At 37.5% G+C, this 25,729-nt stretch overlaps 3 protein-coding genes across 13 annotated transcripts; 2 read left to right on the top strand and 1 right to left on the bottom strand.

Moving 5' to 3' along the window:
* Positions 1-65: 65 nt before the first annotated feature.
* On the top strand, positions 66-9,799 carry LOC111243351 (uncharacterized). 2 transcript variants are annotated; one of them, XM_086979471.1, is made up of 4 exons: positions 66-240; positions 754-915; positions 2,162-2,295; positions 9,423-9,799. In XM_086979471.1, the coding sequence occupies exons 1-3, from the start codon at positions 219-221 to the stop codon at positions 2,293-2,295; spliced, it is 318 nt and encodes a 105-aa protein (XP_086835597.1). In that variant the 5' UTR covers positions 66-218; the 3' UTR covers positions 9,423-9,799. The 2 variants fall into 2 exon arrangements, with proteins under 2 accessions (XP_086835597.1, XP_022644492.1); XM_022788757.2 differs by lacking the exon at positions 9,423-9,799 and having other exon boundaries at positions 2,162-3,615.
* LOC111243349 (E3 ubiquitin-protein ligase RNF4-like) lies at positions 6,385-16,653 on the bottom strand. 6 transcript variants are annotated; one of them, XM_022788751.2, is made up of 5 exons: positions 16,418-16,653; positions 10,816-11,055; positions 9,410-9,596; positions 8,863-9,008; positions 6,385-8,168 (listed from the first exon to the last, which is right to left on the bottom strand). In XM_022788751.2, exons 2-5 carry the CDS (start codon positions 11,005-11,007, stop codon positions 8,013-8,015), a joined length of 681 nt encoding a protein of 226 aa, XP_022644486.1. In that variant the 5' UTR covers positions 11,008-11,055; positions 16,418-16,653; the 3' UTR covers positions 6,385-8,012. The 6 variants fall into 6 exon arrangements, with proteins under 6 accessions (XP_022644486.1, XP_022644485.1, XP_022644490.1 ...); XM_022788750.2 differs by lacking the exon at positions 16,418-16,653 and adding an exon at positions 11,914-12,068; XM_022788755.2 differs by lacking the exon at positions 16,418-16,653 and adding an exon at positions 11,856-12,012 and having other exon boundaries at positions 9,410-9,593.
* LOC111243347 (uncharacterized) lies at positions 12,385-25,453 on the top strand. Of its 5 annotated transcripts, none has more exons than XM_086979324.1 (9): positions 12,385-12,827; positions 13,209-13,292; positions 18,459-18,712; positions 19,801-19,905; positions 21,074-21,343; positions 21,844-21,978; positions 23,542-23,687; positions 24,057-24,215; positions 24,774-25,453. In XM_086979324.1, exons 3-9 carry the CDS (start codon positions 18,490-18,492, stop codon positions 24,951-24,953), a joined length of 1,218 nt encoding a protein of 405 aa, XP_086835450.1. In that variant the 5' UTR covers positions 12,385-12,827; positions 13,209-13,292; positions 18,459-18,489; the 3' UTR covers positions 24,954-25,453. The 5 variants fall into 5 exon arrangements, with proteins under 5 accessions (XP_086835450.1, XP_022644481.1, XP_022644479.1 ...); XM_022788746.2 differs by having other exon boundaries at positions 18,318-18,712; XM_022788744.2 differs by lacking the exons at positions 12,385-12,827; positions 13,209-13,292 and adding an exon at positions 17,024-17,166 and having other exon boundaries at positions 18,318-18,712.
* The last annotated feature ends 276 nt before the right edge of the window (positions 25,454-25,729 follow it).

Genomic DNA, 25,729 nt, shown 5'->3' with positions numbered 1-25,729 from the left:
CGCTGTTGCCTCCCCTGCTTCGTTGGCCTTTCACATTCGACACTCTCGTCCCTTTCCGACGTCACCGTATGCTCGACCTGTTGTTTACGGCTAAAAGAACCGATGCATACACTAAAATGAGGCAGCTGTAGTTCAACCAGACCGATACTCCTACGACCAGTGGTAACTGCGATAGTGAACTTCTTCAGTTCTATTGCAACAGTTGACAAGATACAAAAATGAAGCTCGCCGTTCACTGTTGTAAGTACTTCTATTCAAACATTATTATATGCTAACGTGTCTTATAATGCACTCACTTTCGTTGATGCTGACCAGGGCAGACACTCATTCTGAGCAAAACTTAGCCACGTTACCTAGTACGTATGTACTTTTAAGCATCTGATCTCACGACTGTTAATTAGCAGCGTAAATTTAAAAAATACGAGCTTTCAGATTAGAAATATTTAGCAAATTACGTCAGTAGGGAAAAACGTAACTTATTCCTCTGTGTGCCAGCAGCTAAAAAATTTGGAACGCGTGTGTTGTATACCTCCCCGATCAAACAGCATCAAACAGCTAATGCCTGCTTGCAAGTAAACATGTTACTGCGTCATCACCAAGGGACGTTCGGCACCAAAAGTAGACACACACTGCATATCGTATTTTATGGCGTTAGATAAATACACCCAATAATACTCTAGTAAAATCATAGAAGTAATGTTATCACAATATATTGTCACTAATTTCCCCTGTCTGTGGCTCTCGGAAATTTAGTGACTGTCGCTGTTGCTTTTGTACTGACTGTGGACTCAGCGTCCCGATTCAGTGATGAGCGTTGCTATGATACAAAAGCAGTTTGCGCTTTGGAAGAGCTAAGGAAGTTGTGCTCTTACACTCGCTGGCATTGTCGGGATCTCGGTTTTGAAGTTAAGACTGGTAAGTAAAATCTAGACTAAATCTATTAGGCAAAATGTACCTAAATATAGGATCGTGTCATCAACTATAGAAGAGCAAGCGGTGCACTTAAATCTTGCGGTTCGTTGACTTGAATCTAAGGCTTGCTCTTCCCGCTATTAGTTGGATATTTAATTACTTCTTGCATACGTTGTTATGACTATGTTAGATAAACATGAAGGTGGTGCATGTACCTTACCATATTTCTACCAAGCTGTCCTTCCAAGTGGCATTTGCACAGAACGAATCCGAAAACGTCGATAAATCCTCAGTGTAAGAAAGCAACACTTTGCTGAACTGACGAAATCTCGTGATTACCTATCTGGTCTATTTCATCTTCCAACATATACTTCCGCCAATAGAAGGGTGTTCAGAATGCTAGTAATTATTCGTGAATTGTGAGAGTGATGATAATTGGTTCATTGGAGGAGCTTACCTCTTATGTGATGATGTCGCCATGCTTTTTAATCATCCAGTTTTATCTACTTGTCCGAATTAGGTCTTCGTGAGTTTAGGCCAATGAAGGCTCTGTTTTCAGCTGAGCGATAGACTGATACTTTAATTGCAAACTCTTTGGAGCTTCTGTTTGCAGCAATATCATGACTTAATTCAAATTTGATACCACTTGACAGTGGCCAGCTCGAGTTCGATTTTTATCGTTAGAGCTAGATCGATCCAACTGTTGATTATTTATATATGATCTAGCATTAAAATTATTTTAAGATTCAAAGGTGATACTAGACACTTGAGTGTGAATTACCTGCGCTCCCTTTAAATTATTCATGCGTGATCGAACTCCAGATTTTTATCTACATGTAAGCATATTTTTATTGCTTTATTGCTTCAAAAAATGGGACATAGTTTCTCAGCCTTATAGAACTGTGACTCGAGCTCACACGTACATATCGTTTCGCACTGAAAGAGGTGTAGCTTCGTGTTTCCGCGTCGTCAATCGTGTTAACACAATTCTAAAAGCGCACATGATTGTTTTGTTTGATTTAATTACAATGATCCGTAAAGACCACGGTTTTAGTAATATTCTTCAATTATCTTCTACGAAATAAAATGTTTTTTTTTTTTTTATAATATATAGAAAAGTGCAGAAAATGTCAAGATGCATAATTCTATCATTGTGTCACACCAGGTGTAACACGTGTCGTAATACTACTTACGGTTAATTCTAACCCAACTACGATCCTGTGCACTGTACTTTGTTCATATTTTTCAGATAACATGTACCCTCACATCACCGGCGACTGTGATAAGAGGGGCCCTACTGATTTCTGTCGGACTGCAGAGAAAGCCAAGGAGTGCAAAGCTGACAAGGAATTCTGCAACGAAATAGGCTATTGGCTTTTCTAGGTAAAAACAAAGTTTACATTTTATAACGACAATAAATTTGTGCTTTGATATCTCCTACATCAACAATAGTTGATACTTCCGACAACAATGCTACTTTAGTGCTATATACACGCAGCCATAAACCTAGTGCTGGTATAACGAGTCCAGACCGTTTATACAAGTGGTACCTCGCAACCCCAAAATCATAAAAACACGGTCTTTAGGAGTTAAGGTTCCGCTTCAATGCTAAACCAACATACAGCCATATCGCTTCATCTATGAAGGTATCTTACTCGAGAAGACTACGTTTATGCTGTATATGAGGCGAAGCTACATACTAGATTAGCTATCCAATCTGGAAAAATGGAAACACAGCTCCAGCGAATTTTAAGATGTTTTTTTAAGAGAAAATAGTTAACTTAACAAGTTATCGGAAGGCACCTTTTTTAGGATATTTCTGTGCATCTTTTTCAAACGACTATAGCAAAAGAAACACTTTGTACCTAAAGCAACATAGACTAAGTTGTTTTTTAAAAACATAGCGCCTTATCTCACTTACGTATTTACGTACCTGTGAAGATTCATCATATGAAGGATAAAGGAAAGTCATCATGGATGATGAATATTATTATTCAGCGATACGTCAGTTATTGCAGGCATTGATCCACGATAGTATCATAGTTTAAAACCTTTTGTTGAGATCTTTCACGAGTCTGCCATCTGCTGGCGCGTATTCTGGCCATTGCTATTATTCCCGACCTATTTGATTGAGACCGCTGAATGAGAGAAAGGACGGTTATTTGATAACTTGAGTTTAAGTTAGGACTATTTATTACGTATGTAGTTGTACTTCAGCAATTTCTGACAGAAATGTATAAGATTATTAAAGCTATGGAAAGTGTTAACAAGAAACGCTGATCAGCCCGAATCGTAACGTGTGTGTAGATAATCGTGCTTTCAAGGCTAAAGGCTAAGTTACCCCTTTGCATTTTGCGTTGTGCATGTACATTCAACCACTATCAAAACCACTCATATGTAGAAAGTACGTCATTTGAGTATGATGTGTTGGCTTCAAGAGAGGGTCTCAGCGTTTTTTGACAGCACTTTCTAGAACTAATCCATTATTGACCGCAATCCTTACACATAGTGTACAAAACTGTGCGCAAATAATTGATTAGAAGGGTTCCAGAAAAATACTGATGTAATACTAAAAAAAGCTCATGATTCTAACGGGCAGCTATATAAGTATCGGTAACTAAAATTACACTGCTAACCTAACCGTATATCACATGAAAGGCGTTTACCGGAAAATAAATATTGGCAATATTTGTTGGCTGTAAATCTCGTCTATTTTGTCAAGCGTCGTATTCCGAAGCTAGCAGTTGGTCAAATAACACCATTGAAAATTATCTAACTCACTGCTTTGACTGGCAGATCTATGCTCGTGTATCGCCTCTCGGAGGCTTCATAAAACAAGAGCTTCATCCTCTCAATTTAAAAAAGATCTTGTTTACGTTTCTTGTGGAATCTTCTCAAAACAAGGGGTGTTTCGCAGGCTATTGCGATTCTTTGAAAATGCAAAAATGTCCTGGCCAGGTAAAGAAGGTACGGCTAAAGGTCTACTAAACCCACCGCACGACGACTTATTGTAAAATCGAATAAACGTGTTTATCAGTCCCTTTATAAATACCATGTACTCATATTTCTAGCGCTCACTAGTTGGTGCAGTACAAAAGCTACAGTTTGCCATGACAAAATGATGGCTTGTAATAGTACCGAAGTTTTCTTGTTCAACCAAGCGGTCGATATTTGTTCTAATTATATTTTTGTCTTTTACACGCTGCTTGCTGTGAATATGGTGCCACGCAATCAGAGAACAGCTGCTTGGGTGTCCCTAGTATCTACTATTCCCGTCTACATAGCGCCTACTGTTGAGCATCATATTAGTTATCAGTTAGTAAGCTCAAAGATCTCAGCCATTTCATGTTCGGTCTTAGTTTAGGACAGGCAGCACAGGCAATCTGAGGACTTTTTCACAAAAAAGCCCCAAGCCAGCTTTACGATGTGACCACTTAATTAAATTAAGCTGAAATTTTCCAAACTGAGCCTACGAATGCAATTTAAGCCTACTAGTACTTCTAGCACAAAAAACTCCAACATTTATTCTTTACAAAAGTCGATTTTCTCAGTTTTTTAGCCTAAATGGATTGACATTCTCTGGCACGGGAAGCCTCATATATCTCATGAAATATCACACTACGTAAAACCCGTCTTATACATCCGCAGGCGCTTCCCTGGCAAGTGATCTTGTTCAATAATTTTAGCGGTCTGGCATTCTCTTCGACAACTTTCTAAAATTTCTACCCCCTATAACGTTACCATGGATGTTTTATAGTGCAATAGATCGCTATTCGCCCAGCCAGATGCTTTAAAAACTCCGTAAAGGTAACTTTCTTGACAATTTCGTTGAAATTAAAAGAAATAATTTACGTAGTGATATGTCCATAAGTGCTTCGGAACCAACTACTCTTGACACTATGAGTAGCTGCACTCATGACGGGCGGCAAGATCAGCCCCGAAGAGTTTACCCTTTGTCGTTATATTGTAGTCACTTCACAGGCTCCATCGATAAAAAAGGCTTCGCATCATATGCATATATTTGTAATTTAGTATCGCCATACTCTGTTGTTCTATTGGTGGAAGTTAGGTTCACACGGTCAGTGATATGCCATAGTTAGAGACCAATATAGCACTGTATTTCAAGTAACTACATATAGAAGCATGGTGCATCCGAGGAACGGTTCGATCAATACTGCACATCCGTGAATACGATATTTCAATTACAATATTCAACATCCCAAAGAATGTCTTTCATCATTAATAGATAACACTTTTACAGCTTCAGGTCGCTCTTCTGGAAGTTTAGATCAACCCCATTGTTAGATTGTATTGAGGTGCATTCTCTTACCAAGAGATGCGTGAGACATCAAGTTATTGCTGAACTTATATGTTCAGAAATTTCTGAGCCGAATCCTGCCATCCTATACTCTATTAAGCGTCGTATCCGCTTTGCAAAATATAAATAATTAGCCTTATTTGTAAGGTCCACTACAGTCCATAAATTCGCTGCTTGCCAGTTCAGTCAATCGTAATTAATTGTGAATAATGAAAAGACATGACTTACCTAATATAAAATATATAAAAATAGAAATATATCGAAAAAATATATATCTTATTAATCGTTGCGAAAGAATTCCCTTATAGCCCATCACAGATTATCACTAGATAAAGCGATTTGAAGGGATAAGTAAAGTTCCCAGGTGAAGACGTTTACAATGGTGATACTATGACTTTCGTCCTTCAGTGAAAAAATTTAAACATCAATACGAAAATACGTAGTATGAGAAGCACAGTAAAACCGTTTAATGTAAGAAATTTCAGAAGAGGGAAGTTCAGTTCATGTTTAATGGACCAGGAACGTGATTTTTGGGCTTTTTCGCCCTGTAACTGGCCCTCTCTAAAGTTATTTTTAGAAACTCACTTGAATACGTAACACGGGTTTGAAATAAGCAAGATGGAGAAAGCCAGTACAAATAAGTCCCCGTGATAGTTCTGTGGTGATGTGTTTGCTTACGGATTTTAAGAAAATCTCTGAAATGTAGGTTCTAGCCAGGGAGTAAACAACTCATTTCGAGCTTTAATCGTTATTTATTTAAAACTCAATGCACACAAATAAAGTAAAAAATGTCCTCAGAATAAAGTCACCTTCAGATTATACAACTAACGGTTTATAAAGTTCAATGTAGTTTATTGGGATTCAAAAGGACATTGGATTATTATTCTAGTAGATATCTAGTAAGCTTTATTGTGTATTATAAAATGAAAATAAAAGTTATAATATAAAAATTCCTTTTTTCTTTTTTGTCTTTCATCTTGACCAAGGTCTCACTCTATAGCACCTTTGGCACGCTAGCAGAACACCATTTTTGTGCGCTTTTCAAAAGACAAACTAAATCCCTTATTGTTACATGGCATTATGTGATTCTGGTAATGACGCACGACTCGTTACGAATTCGAAACCCCTATCAGAAAAAATAATGCGCAACGAAATCACTGTTCTCATGATTGTGTAGCCATTTGACTCACTAACGTAGTTTATTTCATGTTTACTAATTTCCGGCCTCAATTTACAGATGCAATAAACATGTGAGAATAACTCTTCGCGGAAGCTGAACGCTTCATGAATATCGCTTCCAAATAGAATTTTGCTTACTCAACAGGCGTTAATCTATTCAGTCTCTTTGTTAAAGTGCACATAAATGCAATGTATAGATTGAAACTAAACTTAGCATTAGGAAAGTATATGAGAGCCTCAGTCCCCACTACAACTACCCATTTTGCTAATGATATTATTACTATTAATATTACAGAGTGTTTGCCAAGGTAATATAACAGATCATTTTGCTATGTCCGAAACATCTTCATGCTCCCAGCTAAACTAAACAGCCTCAAATCAACTTCCTGAATACATATCATACACATTTCTCCATATTTTAACATTCTAGCATATTCTGTACATATATTACAATTGTTCGTATTTGCTTGTTGGTTTGTTATGGTGCGTTACCATCTGTGTACGCTGCCATGGAGTAGCACTGGACTAACAGTCACTCTGATTAGAAAGTAATCTCCATTTATAATTATTGCTTCCATTTCGTAATTGTTGGCCTATTGATGCTCACTCTTCTATATCGTCAGAAAGCTCTTCCAGTAGCGTTCAAACCTGTTTATTCATCCTTATCACAAAATTTTTCATTGAATTCGGGTGACTTATACGGACCCATTTTCCCTCATGCGACAATTTCTATATTTCATAATGTAAAAACACTATCTGAAGTAAAAAAAATGGGAGAGTAAACGAAGATAAATCGGACCCGATTAAAAGGTAAAATGCGAGATCAAAAAATGACACATTTTTTACGAAAAATAACAAAGTTCTTTGGGAAAAATAAAACATTTTAAATGTGGCCAGAAGACAACGAACATAAAATAATAAACAATGACATAACAACGACAAACATAAGAAATACATGTCATATCGTTCTCTTTTATTTTTCTTTTTTCTCAATGAATATCACTAATTTAGCAGAAATCGGCTTTTAGTCCGTTTTTCTCCATACTTTTTTTATCTTTTAATCGGCTTTAGTTTGTTCTCTTTAAGACATGTTTTTTTTTTAAACTTAAGTATGGTTTTTATTTTATGAAATATTGAAATTGTTACACTTTGAAAAGGGGTGCATCTGCAAAGCCCGAACCCCATGTAAAATTCATCTATGATATGGACAAAATGCCGGCAGTAAAACTTTCTAAGGATAACAAAAAAAATTACAGAACAGAAGCGAAAAATAAAACCGGATATTACTTTCTGAACAATCTAATATGATGGCAATCAGCGTGCAACCCGTCCTTACAGATATCGCACGTATGATCACATACATCATTATCATCGTCGCTAGCGGAATCACTTAAGCCTTTATTCTCACTAAACTCGTACAGAGTACCCTTATCAAATGGAGGAGGAGGCGGAGGGGAGAAGAGGGTGCTTCATTTGTCTCACTGTTGCAAAATCAGCTAGAAAAATTTTGAGTTTGATTTTAATTTTTCCAAATTCTACATGTTGTATGAATACTTAAATGTTTACCACTAGCGGCCGTTTAATTATGGTAAAGCTGTACGGCCTAAAAAAACAGCGCCTTGAAAGGTGTTTTTCCGCGTAATGCACGGCGACACTTAGGACAAGACTTGGCCGTTTTTAAAGTCTCTTCTATACATTTTCTGCAGAATACGTGCGAACACGCTGATATGACAACAGCGCTAACATTCTGCGTCTGCAACTGAAGGATAGAAAAAATGAACAAAAACACATTTATGATGAAGTATTGTCTATAAGGTCAATTTTACGCAAATGTTCACCGTAACCTATTAGAGTACTAACATGCTGGTACATAAACGGGTAAAATCATAATAATCGTACAAAATAGAATTCCGCATTTTCACCGCTAATTCGTTTCGACATTGTACGTCAATGATGACCTAGCAGTTTTCAAAGGTTAATACCGTAAATAGGGAAAATAAGTGAATGATTAATTGCATATATGCGGAATGTAATAACGAAATGTCAAAAGGCAAGTCGGAAACGCACACCAAATATATTCATATTTCTAAAAGAAATATTGTGACAGTATACACACTTAATGAAACAAAGGCATAGAAAAGATATTGCAGTACTCCACTTAATAGATGCATTCATAAAACAAGCTACTAGATGAGGTTTGCCCTCTTAGCCAACCAAACAAAAACCACTTCAATCTTCTACAATAACAGAAAAACGCTAACGCAGCAGCTGGGGTGGCGTGCAGAAGCTGGCCTACAAGGTAGAACATAAGAAGAGAGAGTAGTTGTACTAGAACGCCCGCAAGCTGGATGACATACAAATACAAGGGAGCAAATTTTTTGCACCGTTTATAAGCGGTAATTTCCTAAGTGTCAATGCGGCAGCGAAGACCTTTACACTTAACAGAAACTCACCTTAGCATATGTCTCTAAGCAGATAGGACAAAATAATGAGGCCGTTTCGTCTTCTTTGCTTTGAGAACTTTTCTGTTTTTTTGACGGAATCTGCACGTTCGCTAAATCGTCATCGTCAGTTACTACCTCAACCTCACGACTTTGGGCTGAAAAATAAGCCAAAGGTTCTTTTAGATTTAGTGAAATAAATCCAAAGCTACAGTAACCCATACAGGTGTCACCAATAATCATTATATCATATGTATAACGATGATCATATGCCCCAATCGATTTATAATAGAAATAGGGAAATGCCACGTTCTGCATGAGTTTTGCACTTTACCTAAGACTATTGCATACAAAGAAAGCAAAGAATATGGCTGATACGAAAAGAAAAACAGGTACATTGCTAACTGTTTTTTAAAATAACCTTAGCGAATATCTTTTGGAGCCCGAATTGTTCCAGATTTTAAACTTGTTAAGTTTAAGACAAATGGTATATGACCAGCCCCATTGTCATAGTGAAATAGTGATTACTTTACGGTAGAAACTGAGATGTTGCATCTACCATGTTTCGCCAGGTCTACCGAGAAGCGCATTACGTGCTGTTGTCTGCCCATCCGTGTCGGAGGCTGTGGCGTCGTCCGCCGACACTCATAGAGAACCTCAACATCAGAGCCCGCAGCGATGCCGTTTGATGCCGATGAGGATGAAGTACTGGCAACTGACTCCATGTGGGGCTGTGGCGGACTCTGCTATATAAAATAGAAAATATTCGCATCATGCACTAGACCTCGTAAGAACTCAGGTTTTGAACGTAGTCGTTTTAGCAATATATATTGATCCTCATATAACTTTGATCCGCGGACAATCTGTTTCGAATCCCTGAGGGGCGTATTGTACCTAAAATAGTCTCTGTAGAAATACAGTAATAAAGATTTGTAAAAAAAATTCGTTATTTCCTGTTCTCACTTGATTTTATAATTTTTTCCACTAAGGTCCATTCTTTCAATCAGCATTTAGCTTGCTAAGACAGCAAACTGCCATTAAGATCATTCGGCCAATTATTGCGGACTCGTAATGGCATAGGGAGAACTGAGTTTCAAGACTCCACAGTAATAAATTTCACAACGATTAACTGAACAAATCTGTCTATATAGTATAGTATATGTAAAATTAGTCCAACTACATCACAGGCGATGTTGCTAATTCAGAAATATTTTTTAATAAAGGATTTTTAGCTCGACAATAAACCCGCGGTGTCAGATGGTTTCAGTGAAGCTGGAACATTTTAAGCATAAACACTATCAGAGGATGAAATTTTGTTTACCGGTATTTTCGCAAAGAGATTAAATGAAATTTTGGTTGGTATGTCGGGTCAGTACGTCACCGTATAAAAACATAACGATAGATTATGTACTAAACTATTAACATATAGCTCTGATTCATATTATTTCAATTAGCGTTGGTGCATAAATAGGTCGTAATACGTTTCAGCGCCTCGCCTCAAATTCATGCGATCAGTTTGGTTGGATTCAAAGTCTTTCCCGATGAGTATTTTAGAAAAATTAATGCTATGACAAAGTCTGCTCTGTTAAGTACTTTCTGAAGAAATCTATACAATGCGAAATATATCCTCTTAGGAATTATGCACTGTGAATTAATTTTTAAGTCGATTCAAGGATACGTTTATTAAGCAATGAGATGCTATTAACATTAAAACAACCCAGGCAGTAAAAATGACAGGTCATTGACCATAACATAAGCGATTTGTTGTTTCTCGGTCCTGGAAATATTCAGTCTCTTTCCGTTATCGACGCCAGCTTTATCAGATACTTTCCGATTCACCAGAGAAGCGCAACGCGTCTCTGCTAATGATGCCACTGATCTTAAATCTGCACAGGAGATCGGTTATTACCTATATAAATGGCCTATCTAAATAAGATATTCGTGCTACTATAAAATAACGCATACTGTTATAGTCACTGCAGTCAGATCGATGTAAGTGCCCCCACGTAATTCATTCGATCGATGTAACGGCTTCCTTCTGCTCGCGGTAGTGGTACGAGTAGAAGTCGAAGTAGGGACTGCACTACCACCATCATTCGTAAGATCGACTACTTCAGGCGTCGCTGGCCGTTGATTCGTTGTTGGATGTTCGGACATTTTCTGCTCTCGGTGGACAAAAAAACTCGTGCTTACAACACCTCACACCTAAACTCAGAGTCATCAACCGAACACAATCAGTTCTTCCGCGTCCACAAATTCGATACGCATTGTAAAATAGAGCTATAGTGCGACCTCGCGTTACCGATCAAAAATTATTCTGACTACATTATTACACCGGTAAATACCATACTCCTAAGATAGCTGAAACCGCGATCAGCTGGTGCTGTTGGTGCTCTTTTCCAATTGCTCGTGTATGTTTACATACTATATTTCAATAATATACTTGATGTGAGTCCACTGTTGGAAGTTGTCACTGAAGACTGAGGGTTGGACACGGTTTAGAACCTGTAAAAAATTCTTTTGACGGAGACTCATATCCGAAAAAAATTGAATCATGCTTGACACTTGCTTATTTTGTTTACTCGTATTTACCGTAGTACTTGTTGCAAAACTTCAATGGTAGAAATGGTGCGTACTATTGACGGATCAATTATACTGATTAAACCTCAACATCACTTGCTCGATTTTGACTTACTCAAAAATTGAATCAAGCTACATTTCGTCTTAAGTCGGAGTCTATCATATTCTGTTTTTCACAACCATTGTAGAGCAACTTAAGTTTTATGAAATTGGGTAATGTGATATATTCTAATCTATTAACTGCGATACGAACAACTTGAACTAGCAGTAACAATACTTCACAAAGTCATTGCATGGGCATACAGGAAAATACCTAACCTAAACAAATACTTTGGTTTCATAACAAAAGCTCTGAAAGTTTGCTTAACACTGAAAAAAGTAAGTATCCAAATGAAATAAAATATACTAAGCGTTTTAAGGCGCACCAGATAGTTCACTACACTATTATCCTTTCCAAAGAAAACTTTAGCACGTTTTGCGCACCATTAGCGAAATCAAGTTTACAAAGAGCCTCGACTTTAAGGACAGTGACAACAGCGACCCAACCGGTTATTCAAGATCTGAAAACACGGCCTGTGGAAAGCACAAAAGCGTTGATGACAACACTACGATACGGCTGGATACTGAAAGGAGCAGATATTCACAAACGGAAAATATAAAGAGAGGGAGAGCGAGAGATAAAGGAATCGGCTGGCGTCGATGAGCTTGGCGGCATCGAATACCAATACTTGTGGAAACCAAAGCTAAACGCCGACTCTGAAATTCTGATTTTTCAACAAGTCGCAAAACAAGTACAAGAATTTAGAAACCAAATACTCTATGGTGGGGAGAATACAGCATGGGGAGGCTGTAATCGACATTCCGCTGAAATTGTAATTAAACCAGGCGCTAAGCAGTAATCATGCTTCTACCTATCAACGGTTTCTATTTGTTTACAGTTCACAATGTGTGCTAATGCGTGCCCTTTATAACTCGTGCCATGCTATAACTTTTAACCTTGACAAAAAAAAGCGCACCTTTTTGTTCTCATTTAAAACTTCCATCTTTGAAGCCCTAGTTCAATAAAAAATTCTGCTCAGAGCATAATGAAACTACAATAGAAAATATTTTCGAACGGTATATAAAACTAAGCAATTCATGAAAATATAACAAAGCAAAGGAGCCATTACTGAAGTTTCAATCTAATACGTACTGTTAGAAAATAACTGTTAAGCGCCAACGTAACATAAATCGGCACTGACCTAGTTTTTCGAACTCCTAGAGAGCACCCCAATAACCCCTGGTTTCGATTATACTCGCGGTGACCCTAGAGGCGCTTGTGTAGTACAGAATTGAATCCGCGAGTATTGCAAATGATCTTTTGTACGTGCCGCTTATTTTCATTGGCAAGCCCCACTGTGAGTGAATCTGGACCACTTTTAGTCTCTAACGCTTTGCGTGATTTCGTATTTTCGAGATAACTCAAGAAATCTGAGGCATTCGAGAAGTCTATGAATCTGTTGACGCTGAACACGGGCTACTTTCATATGCCTATGAAGCAGTCAGGATACCAGTTAGTGTAGCATGTGAAATCAGAGGCCGATTGGTTATAATTATCCGCCAATACCGATTGTCTCAATATCCTTCTTTTAACTCAGTAAATCATATCTGAGAACATCTAGTAAACTTCTGAAATATGAAAAATCATACGTTTCAACAACAAAACGGAAGTTATTTTACTAACGGTCAAATTATATTGTATTTATTAAGACACTAACATTAACCTCTTTTCTGTTTAGAAAAACGACGTGATCACGTTACCGCGTTTCATAACAATAAAGAGTGACTACGACGGACTGCTCTTAATCTGCTTCGAAGTTTAGGTAGATATCCTTCTCTTTACTTACTGTGTGTGTGTGTACATTGTATACAAATATCTGATTTTTAAACTAAATCACAGCTATTTATAGAGCGAAACAATCATCACCAGATACATTTCTACTATTTTTTATTTAAATGGTAAAACGTTTATGAAAACAATTGTTATTTGCTATTATTATGCTTGTTTGGAATTCTACCCGACTCGGAACTCGAATGTTGGGAAGGCAAGTAGATATGAAATAAAAGCTCTCCTCTTATTATTAGATTACTAAAGAAACTGCAAAAAGATCGTATAAAAAGTTCGCTTCGTTATAAGTAATCTAATGTAAGTAAAAGTTTTGGTAAACAAGTTTATACCATTCAAAACGGTTTTCTAGAGCAAAGGGATTAATTTCTTGTGGCCAGGTAGAAATTGTCAGAGACGCAGTGTGGGATCAGGATCCGATTGATTATCCTTAAAACAATTTTTTAGCTTACCAAGATGAAATCTATCCTACACCACAATTTTAGTAGTAATAGAATAGCCTAGAAATTATTGGGTAACGTTCTAGTAACAAATGGAATATGTCAGCAATAAATGGCTGCCTTTGATTTATTCTATTTAGTGTCGACTGCCCGTATTTCGTATCGATATATTTGATCCGCAAACCTCTTGATTACGATAAACGTGTGGTGTTATTTGTGATATTTGTAGCTTTTCCCCGAAAATAAAAACGAAAAATACTTTAACTACAACAATTATCGAAATAGTGTGATATTCTCAAAATTGAAGATAATCAGCAATAATATAATGCTGTGGTTATTACACGACAACCAGAAAATTTTACGTTAGAATTTTTAAGCACTGCAAATCAACCCGTTGCTCATGAATGTGTAGTCAATTTAAAGAGAACTCTACGAACGGTAGTACTTAATGGAGCAATTTCTATCTATCAATCTAGCCATTAGCATGTTCGCTGTTGATTACGTACAAAAATTTCTGTCCAAGTTATATTAAAGCTTGCGTTTTAACTAACAATTTTTTACTAACAGTTAATCAATAGTTTACAAGAGATTTAACCTCGGAACGTTTATACGTTCTACGGAATGTATTAAGTCGTAAGTTTTCCGTGGATATCAATATATAAAAACGAAGTGTACAGCGAATAGATCATGTTTGTGCCGCTACCAGTGCATCGTCACCACAATTGGTAACAAGGACAAATTAGTGAAACCGAATTGTCAAAAAGCTAGTTGTTGATACGAAGTGATTGCCCTACCACAGAACGTAGTGGAAATTTTAACAGTAGGTAGAGAGAACTTCGTTGCCAACGAAACTGTGATTTATTGGCTGCTAGAAACCTGGGTAATGGGTCAGGGCCTTGAAGAGAGAGTTCGTTTATGGCTGGATGCATTAGGGCGGTTTAAACTCAGTTTTTACATCCGGTTTGGAGACGCTGTGGGCGCGAAGTAACATCGGAGGAGTCAAAGCTCGCATATTCGAGGAGGGAAGAGCCTCCTCTCCTGAATCTGAGGAGGTCGTGAAATTTTGTACGCGTTTACCTCGGGAACACGGTGAACCAGCGCTGTAGCATGACTTCACAGCGATTGGGAAGCTTGCACGTGAGTAAGGCAACGCTTATTGGGAAGCTTGCACGTGAGTAAGGCAACGCTTGAAAATAAGCTGAAATCAAGCCGTCGATAATTAACGGGCGTGCGTAGCGAAGCGTCTATGTTTGCAATAGGCGCTTTGAAGTTAAGGATCCCAGCGCTAAATCCTGGACGTGTCAGAGAGAACATTGCGCTGTTGCGAATTGCGCGAGTAAAAGCTGCAATTGCGGTTTGCCACTCCGAACACGCAGGGATTCAAAGAACTATAGAACATGTATTAAAGCGCTTCTACATTAGCTTTGTGGCTTATTCCCTTGAGATAACAAAAGTTGTGGTGACTCGGTGTTCGAAGTTTAAGGGACCAAACGCACATCTCCCGTATTCAACAGAATTGGTACTTTCTAACAGCTGCGTACACGGAAGGCTCAACGGGGACTGTTTTAGCGGAGATGTACAGCATCTGGGAGGTTTAGCCCTTTTGAGTACTCTAGGGTGCGGAATGATAGATCGTATTTTGGGACCTATAACGAGAGTAGCGCGGCGTAAGTTTAGGTTTTTTTTCAGCAGAATTGCTGAAAAAAAATGTAAAACGTTGCATCTGTGGTAGTATAGATGTGTAGGTACTTGGTTGAGTACAAAATTGTATCTGACTGTCTGTTGTTTTCTTAGCTCAGATCCGTTCCATCCCGCGTTTGATATTTCATGTGCTTTGTTCGTCTGTGATGAAATTTAACTAAAAGATGTATGAATCGATATGTACTATTTATTAATTCAATAGTATTTTCGAATCTGAGAACTGCGCCGGGCTGGTGAGTCTCCGCATTAGTTTGGTCGCATGCTGGCCGTATGGCACGTAGTGGTGTACGGCGTAGACGCATTTGGTTTCGAACTGCGAGCCACCAGTCTGATGGAGTGCCTAACCTACCTATCGATAATGCTCGCTATGATAGGCAAACTCGCGATCGTCGCAGTGCCGGCCGCATGATAGTCGACATCGGGACCAGTATAGGATTTTAAATTTTCTGCGTTTAAGCTATAGTGAATTCCACAGAGCACGTGGATAAAAATAAAATACAAAAATCGAAAAAATTATACGTAAGTTGACCGTTATTCTTTATACAACCTGCATAAAAATAAAACCTTGCCTGTTGTAAAAATTACGGCGTGTGAAATGTGGTTATTTTTATCAGTATTAACCTGGGCTAGTAGTTCAATATTAATACTTCTTACACAATCAATATTATCATTATGCTACAACAATCAATATTATCATTATGCTACAGTAGGCATTCCACTTCTATTTTTTTGTCTCATGTGGTTTGTGGAAGTGGCTTTTAATTAGACGCAAAAAAATTGAAACCTAGTATTTATTGGTCCACCATCGGGTGAGAATTCGCAGATACTGCCCCAATACCATGCGAGAAGCGGCCGGTACTGCCACTATTGTGAAACTCTATGGCCCTATTAATATTACATATTTAACTCGCTTGCTTGTATGAGAAAATGTTGTAATTTAGGATAAGAAAATACGGGTTACCTTTACACCAATAACCTGTCGGCCTAAATTAACATGTACGTCGATCTCAAAATCTGCCCGTCCAATGCTTCTTCAGGTCCAAAGGTCTCTTAGCTACCCGACGAGTTTTTATAAGCATATTAACCTTCATTATCATTGTCATTCTCTGCCATTAGTCCAGATACGGATCTGCGAAAGAGATCCAGCGTTACTCGAGAACTGAGTTACAGGTGTGCATGTTTCGAGTCTTACGCCCGATACGAGGTCTAAGGTTGCCTCAAGCAGACATATCGTAACGTCGAATTAAGTCTAATTAATGGTCTTTTCCTGAGTTAATATGTTTAAATAGTTATAACATTTCACCATAAATTTGCAACCAATTAAGCTGTTGAAGTTTCCCGCTTACTATTTTTACCTCCGCAGCCGTCCCGAGCAGAAGATTGTTAATAAGCGGATCTACGAAGGAACGGACTATGGCTACGGACAGTTCTATGTATGTTATCCAACTTCAGGTTACTGTTACAGTAACGTTTCTTAATTTAAAGTAACGACAACGCCCTTGCCACTCTTTAAAAATACAACTGGTATCCATTTTATAATGGTTACTATAGTTTATCAGGTGGCGGCAGCTACACTGACCACAAGCTCTATAGTTGTTCCGCGCCTTAATGTGGTTGTTGACATCTGGGTTGAGGCGATTTCAGGCCAAGCAAATTTTTGTGATATATCTTGAATAGTGTCGAGGTCTGCGTTATTCTAGCCGGGTTCTGGTGAGTTCTCTAATTTTCTAAAGACTAGCACAGTTCTAGGAAGATTCGAATGTTGTGAAGTAGTGGTCTTCAGTTCATTCACGGTGCCAAATGAACGCATTGAACGCATTCATTAAGTCACAGCAATAGAAACCAGGACCGTGTGTTGAGCGTCCATTCATTCATGAAGGAATCATCCATCGTAGAACCATCGCGTTGGAACGCGCTTTCATTACTCAAATAAATGCATTGATCGCTATTGGGATCCCCGACATTTACACATTGAATGCAATTGACTGCCCATTCTTTCAGCGGCGGCGTGGCGCAAGGCTTAAATTGACGATGGTTTTTAATTGATCGGTAGAAGGGCAGAACATTAGTACGAATGAACATTTTGTCGCGCTGTTGTGACCAGACCTTTAGATCACTGAACATGATTTTCTGGTGGAGGATGAATAGATGGATGCAACAATAACCAATAAACTATACAATGCCTTCACTACAAATATTTTGTCTATAGATTAATCAATATTAACTGTTGTTAATTTGCTTGGCGAAATTTTATGAACACCTATAACACCTTTGAACATCACCTATATAGACGGTAAGACGCTACTTACGAGTCAATTCAAAAATACTGAATCGTACGCCTTGCCAATTGTGCTTTGCCGGGTTGCATACTGCCGGACAGTAGTACCTAAACATAAACAGCAGCCATGAAACGGATACGCTATGAAATGCGTTAGGCATTGCGATGGTGCAAAAAAAAATAATTGCGAGCCTAGCTGGAAAAAAATCATTAACATTGTATCATACGGTGTTGTTTCCATTGTGTTGTAATTGTTTATTTTTATGGCTAAATAACTTTAAATAGAAACACTGGTAAACCATGTTCCATAATTGTTACCCTGCAACGCCTGAAAAAAAGTTAACGAGGATATAATTGAATTAATTATATTTTAAGTAACTTCTCTTATCGGGTCAATTTTTCATATGTGTATGGTCGAATATTCAATTATTGTGTAATATTGTTGGAAAAATAAAGCCATGGTGGTTGTTGACAAATAAAATATAATAAAAATGTATAGTTTACATTTTTTTACTTACTGTACTAATGTACACAATTTACTAATATAAGAAATCAGTAACAGGACTCTCGCAACTTCTGTTAGTCGTTGACGACTTTTCCAGATAATTCGCAAGGCTTTTAAGCTACCATCGATCAGGCCTTAAGCGTGAAATCCCTAAAAATTGGCTTCTTTTAAACTAAAACTTAAAAAGTAATACCTAGCTGATTAATCGAAACCGTGCAGGCCGTTAGGTCATTCCTCAATATCGAGCCATATGGAGACAGCGGGAACTAGCACAAGTGCTGGCACCAGCGGCGGTGCTGTAGATCCTCACGGGTCATCAGTTGCAGACCGTCTGACCTCCAATACAGAGAACGACTATGGAGATGAGGACTACGATGATTATGAAGATATAGAGTTCCATAATACACCCGAACCTGAGGGAGTTCAACATCATCACGACAAACCAGTTACCGCTGCCCCTGTCATAACTAGAAGTAAGTTTTGTGCTATATGTGTTACTTCCTAGTTGCAAACGTGGAAAACTCGTATCGATAGAAACAAAAAAGCGCTAATACACAAACAAACAAGAAACGAGTCAAAAATATAGGCGCTTCTTTTTTTGTTTGCTAAGAAAGTTCATAATAAGCGCAGACTGCAAAAGGTACCACTCACCACCTTGTATTTTTCTAGTGGGAAGATACTTAACCGATGATTTGGGTCAATCATTGCTAACGCCCTTTTATGTATACACAGATGTTACTGACCCGTCAATTGGCATCGATCATAGTGCAAAAAATAGACTCAACCTGTCGGTGAAAGCCAGTTTTTTCGCTTTTAATAATATAATGGTAGTAATAATACTAGTATTTTATCACATACATTAATTCTACATCACTGCAAAGTGTCGCGACAATCTCATATAATGCATATTAAAATGAAAGCGTTTTGATGAAAAATGAGTATTTTTAATATTAGAACAATTTAATTAAGTAGTATATGTTTATTGTCTTATTGTAGTTATTTCAGCCAAGTTATGCTATAGTGAATAATTTGGCGATTATGTATGATTATGTCACAAGGTCTCTAAGGGAGAAGTGAGACGAAGTGATTCTACGGTACAACCCTTAAAGAATTTGTTTTGACAAAAGCAAACTACTGCTTATAGGGGAACACCATTATGTCATCATAACTTACGTGACGCACTACCTATTTGATATATGTTAATTAAGTTTACGGTTATTCATCAACCGTTTTAAATCACAGCATTTTGTAAATCGAATTCTCATTTTGCGACATATAAGACGTGTCCGTACAAAAACAGGATAAGACCCCGGTGTGTATATTTGTTAGAGTTGAAATTTAGATACTAAGCTACATATAAATTTATAAAATAAATCAAAAAGGGAAAATTATGCTGCTTATAACTTTGACGCATCGGGCGTCGGAATAAGCCTATAGAAATTAACTGAAGAAGCGCGCGATTGTTGGGGTTGGAGAAAATAGTATATTAAGGTTAAAAACGTCTTTGTCTAGTATATATATTTTGTTGTTATAAAGTTTTGTTGGTGTTTTTTTTGTGTAGGTGGTCAGGGTGGTACAACAAGGCCCTTGATTTTACGCGTTGTCAAGGAAGTTACTGAGAGTGAAGATGGTGATAAACCTGTCAAGCAAGAAGTGGTCCTAAAACGTAAGTAATACAACTGAGCACAGTTGCAAGACTAGCCACTACTACTGTGCCGGGAGTCACACCACTTGAACTCGTATCTCCGTGATGAATAAGAAACTTCAGTTTATCCCGTAATATGGCGATGGCTTTCCACGAGGGATATCTCCGTGTCAATTAACGAAAGGGAAGCCAGATAATCTAATTATCCATTTAGAGTAAGAATTTCTTAGCTAGATAATGAAATCGCTTATAAATTAGTTTGCTAGATATCAAGCGACACCATTCTTGCCTAGCGTAAAATTCATCAAATAATGTACTTGCGCAGATAAGTTAAATGTCATATGGCGTGAACCCTTATGAAAAATTGAAAAAAGGCGCTCATTTCAGATTATTTGCGAATAAAGGAATTGTGAAAAAAAGGATTTTTAAACAACCAGTTTAATGGAATGATTGCTGAGGCGACTGGGCTTAGTAGGAGGTTTCAAAGAAGTCCTTTGTAGACTGTACTACCAAAAGGATCAGTGAAAGTTTAAACGGAGGTATTGGACCGTGTGCGCTCAACCCGCACTTATAACCAGATAATATTAGTTCTAATCGGGTAGTTGACTTCACGAACCGAACCAAATTGCATAGGGCTCATTAGTGTTATGAACTTGCCTATGAAGGGTTACCTAAATAGAATTAGCATTCGAAATGATCAGACCCAAATAGCAGGAACGCGATTACAAGAAAAAGCCTGTGTTTACGCTTTGATCATTGCTCTTGAAGCACCCAAGGTTTTGACGATTAGAAAAAGCAATCAGGAATTATTTTAGCAAAGGGTATTGTCTATATAACAAAAGGATGCCAAGTATTCAAGACGAATAAGTAACAGTAAAACCCAAAGACGGTGAACAATTCTGAGAAGGGGAAGAATACTTTTAGGTATACCGTTCAAACAACGCGCACAGTTCAAAGTTCAGAGATTTATTATATGTATCGATTTTATTGATATTTTTTCAGTTGTAACACTCGAAGCGAAATTTAATCCTACTTTTATGAAAAGTAAGCTACATAATTGTGTATTAGTGTTAGTAGGTAACTTACTTTTCATGCAATCCCCCTATTAATTAGTAATAATAACTTGTAATTGTTAATGATAACTTAGATTTTGCATGTCGTCTTTGCAATATCGGTATTTTACTTGTAGCCGTGATGCCCGAATTTGAAACAATTCTTGAGTATGAGTGTGCCGAGGAGCTTGAAGAAGGCCCTTCCGAGGAGGAGGCTCGTAAGGAGGCTAGTCGGATTTCCCAGGACCTACTTAACGGTTTAGTAGTATATTATGTAAGACCCGGTGGGCAAGGTAGCTCGTCCGGGCAGGAATCTCACATGGGACTTAATCGAGGAGGCACGCAAGCGGGGACAGCCGGACCCGGCTTACGAATAACCGAATCCAGTGACTCTGAAGTCCTTCTAGGTAACTTCGAAAGCAACTAAATTCATTTTAGTCTATTAGTCAATATCTTCAATCTTATTCATGTACCTATTTGTTACCTGGATTATGTAGTAACATCGAAATAAAAAAACCCTTCAGAGCCATTTTATTCATATAACGTTGATTATTAGTCGTACGCAATGAACGAAGTAAATTTGTTTTTTTACCTCTTTTCAGGAAAAACTTATTTTGAAAAAAAAATGGCCTTGCTTAGTAATTGCCCTTTGATAATAAGTATGTGTTGAGTTTGTTTTGTCATGTGCGAAACAAACACATTTGTATGTAAATATTTTTAGTGGAGTTAGTCATGTTTTTCCCAGAGCCATATTTCAAACAGTGTGCTCAAATTAACCTTATTGTGTATTACAGGAGCTTCAATAAATTTGACTTAAAATTTGGTACTATCATGAAAAAGCTGATTCTCTACGAATAACCAAGAAGTAAAAGGTATATATATATAACATTTTGGCGTACTGTTACAGGTCAAGAAGGTTTGGAATCAACGGATCCCAGATCGCCCGTAGGCGCCCAACAACCTCTTCTTGATGATGATGAAGACAGCTATGACAAAAAAGCGAAATATGTATGCCACCTCTGCAAACTTCACTTTTCAGCTGGTAAATATTTATCAAGACGTTCTAGTAAGCGTAACTTGATGTACCAATCTATTGATTTCTCTCTTAAAGACGAAGAACACATAGATGTATGATATGGTCACTAGATACGGATGTGAATAAACGCCGCTTGATGTTATCTATAATTATATATTATATATATAGCCAAATACAATCTCAGAACTTATTATGGTTATTTAGTTCATGTGAAGGAAGATAGTTAGCTTTCGTACTTACTTAAGCTAGAGAACGCCCGGGGGGCGGGAGGGGAGCAAGAACTACAGGCTAGTGAAATTATAGGAACAACAACAACAGCCAAGAATTCTGCGTATTTAATGTTATGAAAGAAAAAGTTAAACGGATTTGAACTCGGATTGACAGCATAGTTGCTCACTATAGACTATAATCTGAGTTGTTTTTGTGAGCTCAGCCTGGCACTGGTTCCTGCAGAGAACGTTTCAGCAGATTTAGAAGCGATCTGCTAAAAATGAACAAGTAATCATAGATACGATATCGTAAATTGTACTCAAACGTTGCGCATTGAGAGTCATCAAAGTTGCCAATGTTGATATATACCGACTAATTATCGCGCTAGTTTGAAACGATGCTATCTTAGAAAAGACTGGTTATGGTGAAGATAAAAACTTTATTCTTAAACGACAGCGAATTCTTAACAATCTTCTTCTATTTCAAAACTAAGTTGAGGAAATTTAAGTTTTAGAACTACTCTGCTCGCAAAAGTTATAATTTCAGATAACTATTTCCTATATAAGCCTCTCAAGCAGCATCCATTTTTAGTGGCGATCAGACAACACGTAAGATATGCAGGTATCTGCAGCAAACCCTGGTTTGAATCCGAATATATGTTTAGTTAAGACGGAATATAAATACGAGATAGGATACGTTACGTATGTGTGTTCGACAACTTGTATTTGGTGAATATATGCTTTATTATAAGCATTTCTTTGGAATTTACACTTTGTGTAAATATATATCAAACGTCTTTTAGCATTTGTCTTATCTACAGAAAGATAGAGACTACTACTACTGCTACTAGGGATTTATAGATCAACCTATCATATTGAAGTCAACTATATTTCCATAGGAAGATAATTTCATCCTATAATTTTCCGTACTCATGCCGAATAGGGTCATTATTATATACGAGTTTTCACTGTTGTTAGAGGATATCGTTGATTTTTACGACTATATTTTCATCAACTGAAACCAACAATGACACAACTTCGTTTTCTGGTGTACGAAGGATGCTGTGCTTACATGACCTAATATCTGTCTTCTAATTCTGGTAAATCTGATCTGGTGGTTTAGATGGTAAATATGTATTATTCTGAACGTATTGTCATATATAAGCAAGTATCCCTTGTTCAGATTGCAACTTTGGGAAAATGGTCACCATGTCATTTTATAGGTCTGTTAAAGAAATCGTGAATACGCCCAGGAAGATCTTTTAGTGGAGGGGCGAGTCCTTAACACTATACCTAAAAGGTGATTCCGAGGAGATGGTTACGCAGTAAAAGTAGCTGAAGGCATTTAATTTCATTTCAGGAGCGGAACATCGATACCACATGCGAACGTTTCACAATGCAACAGCTGCAAGACCTTGTCCTATTTGCTCAAAACCATTTTACAACACAACTGACTTGCGGAATCATGTTATGGCGCATAAAGGTGTTAAACCCTATAAATGCCAGGTAGGTGACTACATTTTTATTACAGTAAGACTTTTTAGCTCAGGTTACGCGTATCACGCGCGATGTTGTGTACGTACAAAGGAAATGTTACCAGCAAAGCATAAAAGCAACTGTATTAATTAGTTGGACAATAGATACATTAGAGATAATCCTAGCTTTTAACACAATAGCAGCTCACACGAACAGCGAAAGGAACGAAGAACAGAGACCGCCGGGGTATTTTTGACTTCAATAACAAGACGGTACTATTACTAGTGTAAGTTATAGTACCAGCGAGTAGATCGCTATTTAAACTCTGTTTATAAAGGCTTGTATATTATTGCCTTTCTAGGTGTGGTAAATAAATCGTGTTTCATTATTTTGTTTCAGATCTGTGGGCACGCATTTACCGTTAAGTCGAATTTAACAAATCACCAGTTGCGTCACGGCCCGCTCGAATACGAATGTCAGATATGCGGGAAAAGGCTTGCACAACCGGCCAGCCTAAAGAAACACCTTAAATCACACGCTGGGAATAAACCGTTCCAGGCATGTAATACAATAGCTGACCATCTTCTTAGTTTACTTAATATAGTTAAGTATGCGTATTACTTCGGTTGCAGTGCTAAGCAGTTTGGTAAGCTCTAGTGACCTATAACCATTAACATATACCACGTTGACTAAGCGATATTATAATACAGCGGTTTAATTGAAAATATATTTTTAGTAGGAATGTATACATTATCTTATGTTTTTAGCATTATTTTGAAAATATCTTAGCTAGACGTGGCTTATTATTAGTACTGAACCACCGTGTCAATACTACTTAGATCTGAACCACGGATCTACGATTTATAAAGTCAGTGGTTTGATCAGCATGCTTCTCATAAGCCCTTCGAACCTGAAACTAGTAGCAAAAAGCGGCACTTGTTTACATTTACTGAAATGGAACCCAAAAAAATTACGTGAAGTGTATAATATTTAGTGTCAATTTTGTGATACTTTAAGCTTAATTTTATATTTCATTATCGTTGTTTGTTGGTTAAACTGAATGGCAGTATATAATAATAATAAACTTTCCACTGTATTTTTTATCTCGTTTTTTAGTGCGCACTATGCGACAAGCGATTTCTGCAACGAGGCGATTTGACCCGCCATCAACTAGTGCACAACGGCCAGCGGGACTTTACGTGCGATTTGTGTGAAAAACAATTCTCACTAAAAGCTAACCTCCAAACACATCGTAGAAAAGTACACGGGCAAGACAGCATGATTCTTATGCAGTGAAGTTCGGCTCGACTTCAGCTTGTTTCGGTCATCATAGCATTTTATTTATGGTAGAGCTTATATATATGTATATATATATGTATATATATATATATATATAAATGAGTGGACTATACCCTTACTTTGTTTCTCAACACGCATACATTAAAGGGAGATCACTAGACCCTGCCGAAGTTATATAGAGACATCCAAGTTCCTTGTTTCGCGCAATAGTGCTAAACATATCTTCCATTAAAAATAATTGCTGCAATTATTTAGCTTGTATCAGGTAGGGACGGAAAGATAATTATCTTTCCGTTTATTCCCGTTGGACTCAAGTGACCCATAGGCAAGCAATAGATGTATATTTGAGTGGAAGCTTGGTTGGCTTAGAGTTGTTGAATTAGGCAATTGTGTGAGACAACTGAACACGTGCATAAACAACTTTGTGAATATAACCAATAATGATGTTAGTATTACGAGTTGAAAATAAATACTGTATATAAATATATAATAAGTAATTAATCGTGTACTTATCTATGTAATGTATACGTTGAACATTAAAGCAGTGCAAATAATTAAAACTCAGGCGCCTGTTCTTATCCGTTTAAATTTTAAAAGTTAACTTATTATACGCCACCATTTCTAATAAAAAAGCTGTTAGTTTGGAACGTGTATGATTATATGGAAAAGATCAAACTGCTTATCTCTGCGGCATATGCAGCAAAACTTGCACATGGCCACCTGAGTCGACAGATCTAAAGGGCGCAGCAGCTGCATAAGTTAGGTCAAAATCG

This window comes from Varroa destructor, unplaced genomic scaffold (genome assembly GCF_002443255.2).
Source record: "Varroa destructor unplaced genomic scaffold, Vdes_3.0 BEIS01000001.1, whole genome shotgun sequence".
NCBI classification, from domain to species: Eukaryota; Metazoa; Arthropoda; class Arachnida; order Mesostigmata; family Varroidae; genus Varroa; species Varroa destructor.
This window is presented reverse-complemented; position numbering and strand designations above follow the sequence as displayed.

Bases quoted from the DNA above. Each gene is read 5' to 3' on its own strand.
- LOC111243351 (XM_086979471.1), top strand. From the start codon at position 219: ATGAAGCTCGCCGTTCACTGTT. The intron at 241-753 runs GTAAGTACTTCT...TCGGAAATTTAG, and splicing joins GAAGCTCGCCGTTCACTGTT to TGACTGTCGCTGTTGCTTTT. The intron at 916-2,161 runs GTAAGTAAAATC...CATATTTTTCAG, and splicing joins CGGTTTTGAAGTTAAGACTG to ATAACATGTACCCTCACATC.
- LOC111243349 (XM_022788751.2), bottom strand. From the start codon at position 11,007: ATGTCCGAACATCCAACAACGAATCAACGGCCAGCGACGCCTGAAGTA. The intron at 9,009-9,409 runs GTAGATGCAACA...CTTATTTTTCAG, and splicing joins GGTAGACCTGGCGAAACATG to CCCAAAGTCGTGAGGTTGAG. The intron at 8,169-8,862 runs GTGAGTTTCTGT...TCTATCCTTCAG, and splicing joins GCTTAGAGACATATGCTAAG to TTGCAGACGCAGAATGTTAG.
- LOC111243347 (XM_086979324.1), top strand. From the start codon at position 18,490: ATGGAGACAGCGGGAACTAGCACAAGTGCTGGCACCAGCGGCGGTGCT. The intron at 19,906-21,073 runs GTAAGTAATACA...TTTTACTTGTAG, and splicing joins GCAAGAAGTGGTCCTAAAAC to CCGTGATGCCCGAATTTGAA. The intron at 23,688-24,056 runs GTAGGTGACTAC...ATTTTGTTTCAG, and splicing joins TTAAACCCTATAAATGCCAG to ATCTGTGGGCACGCATTTAC.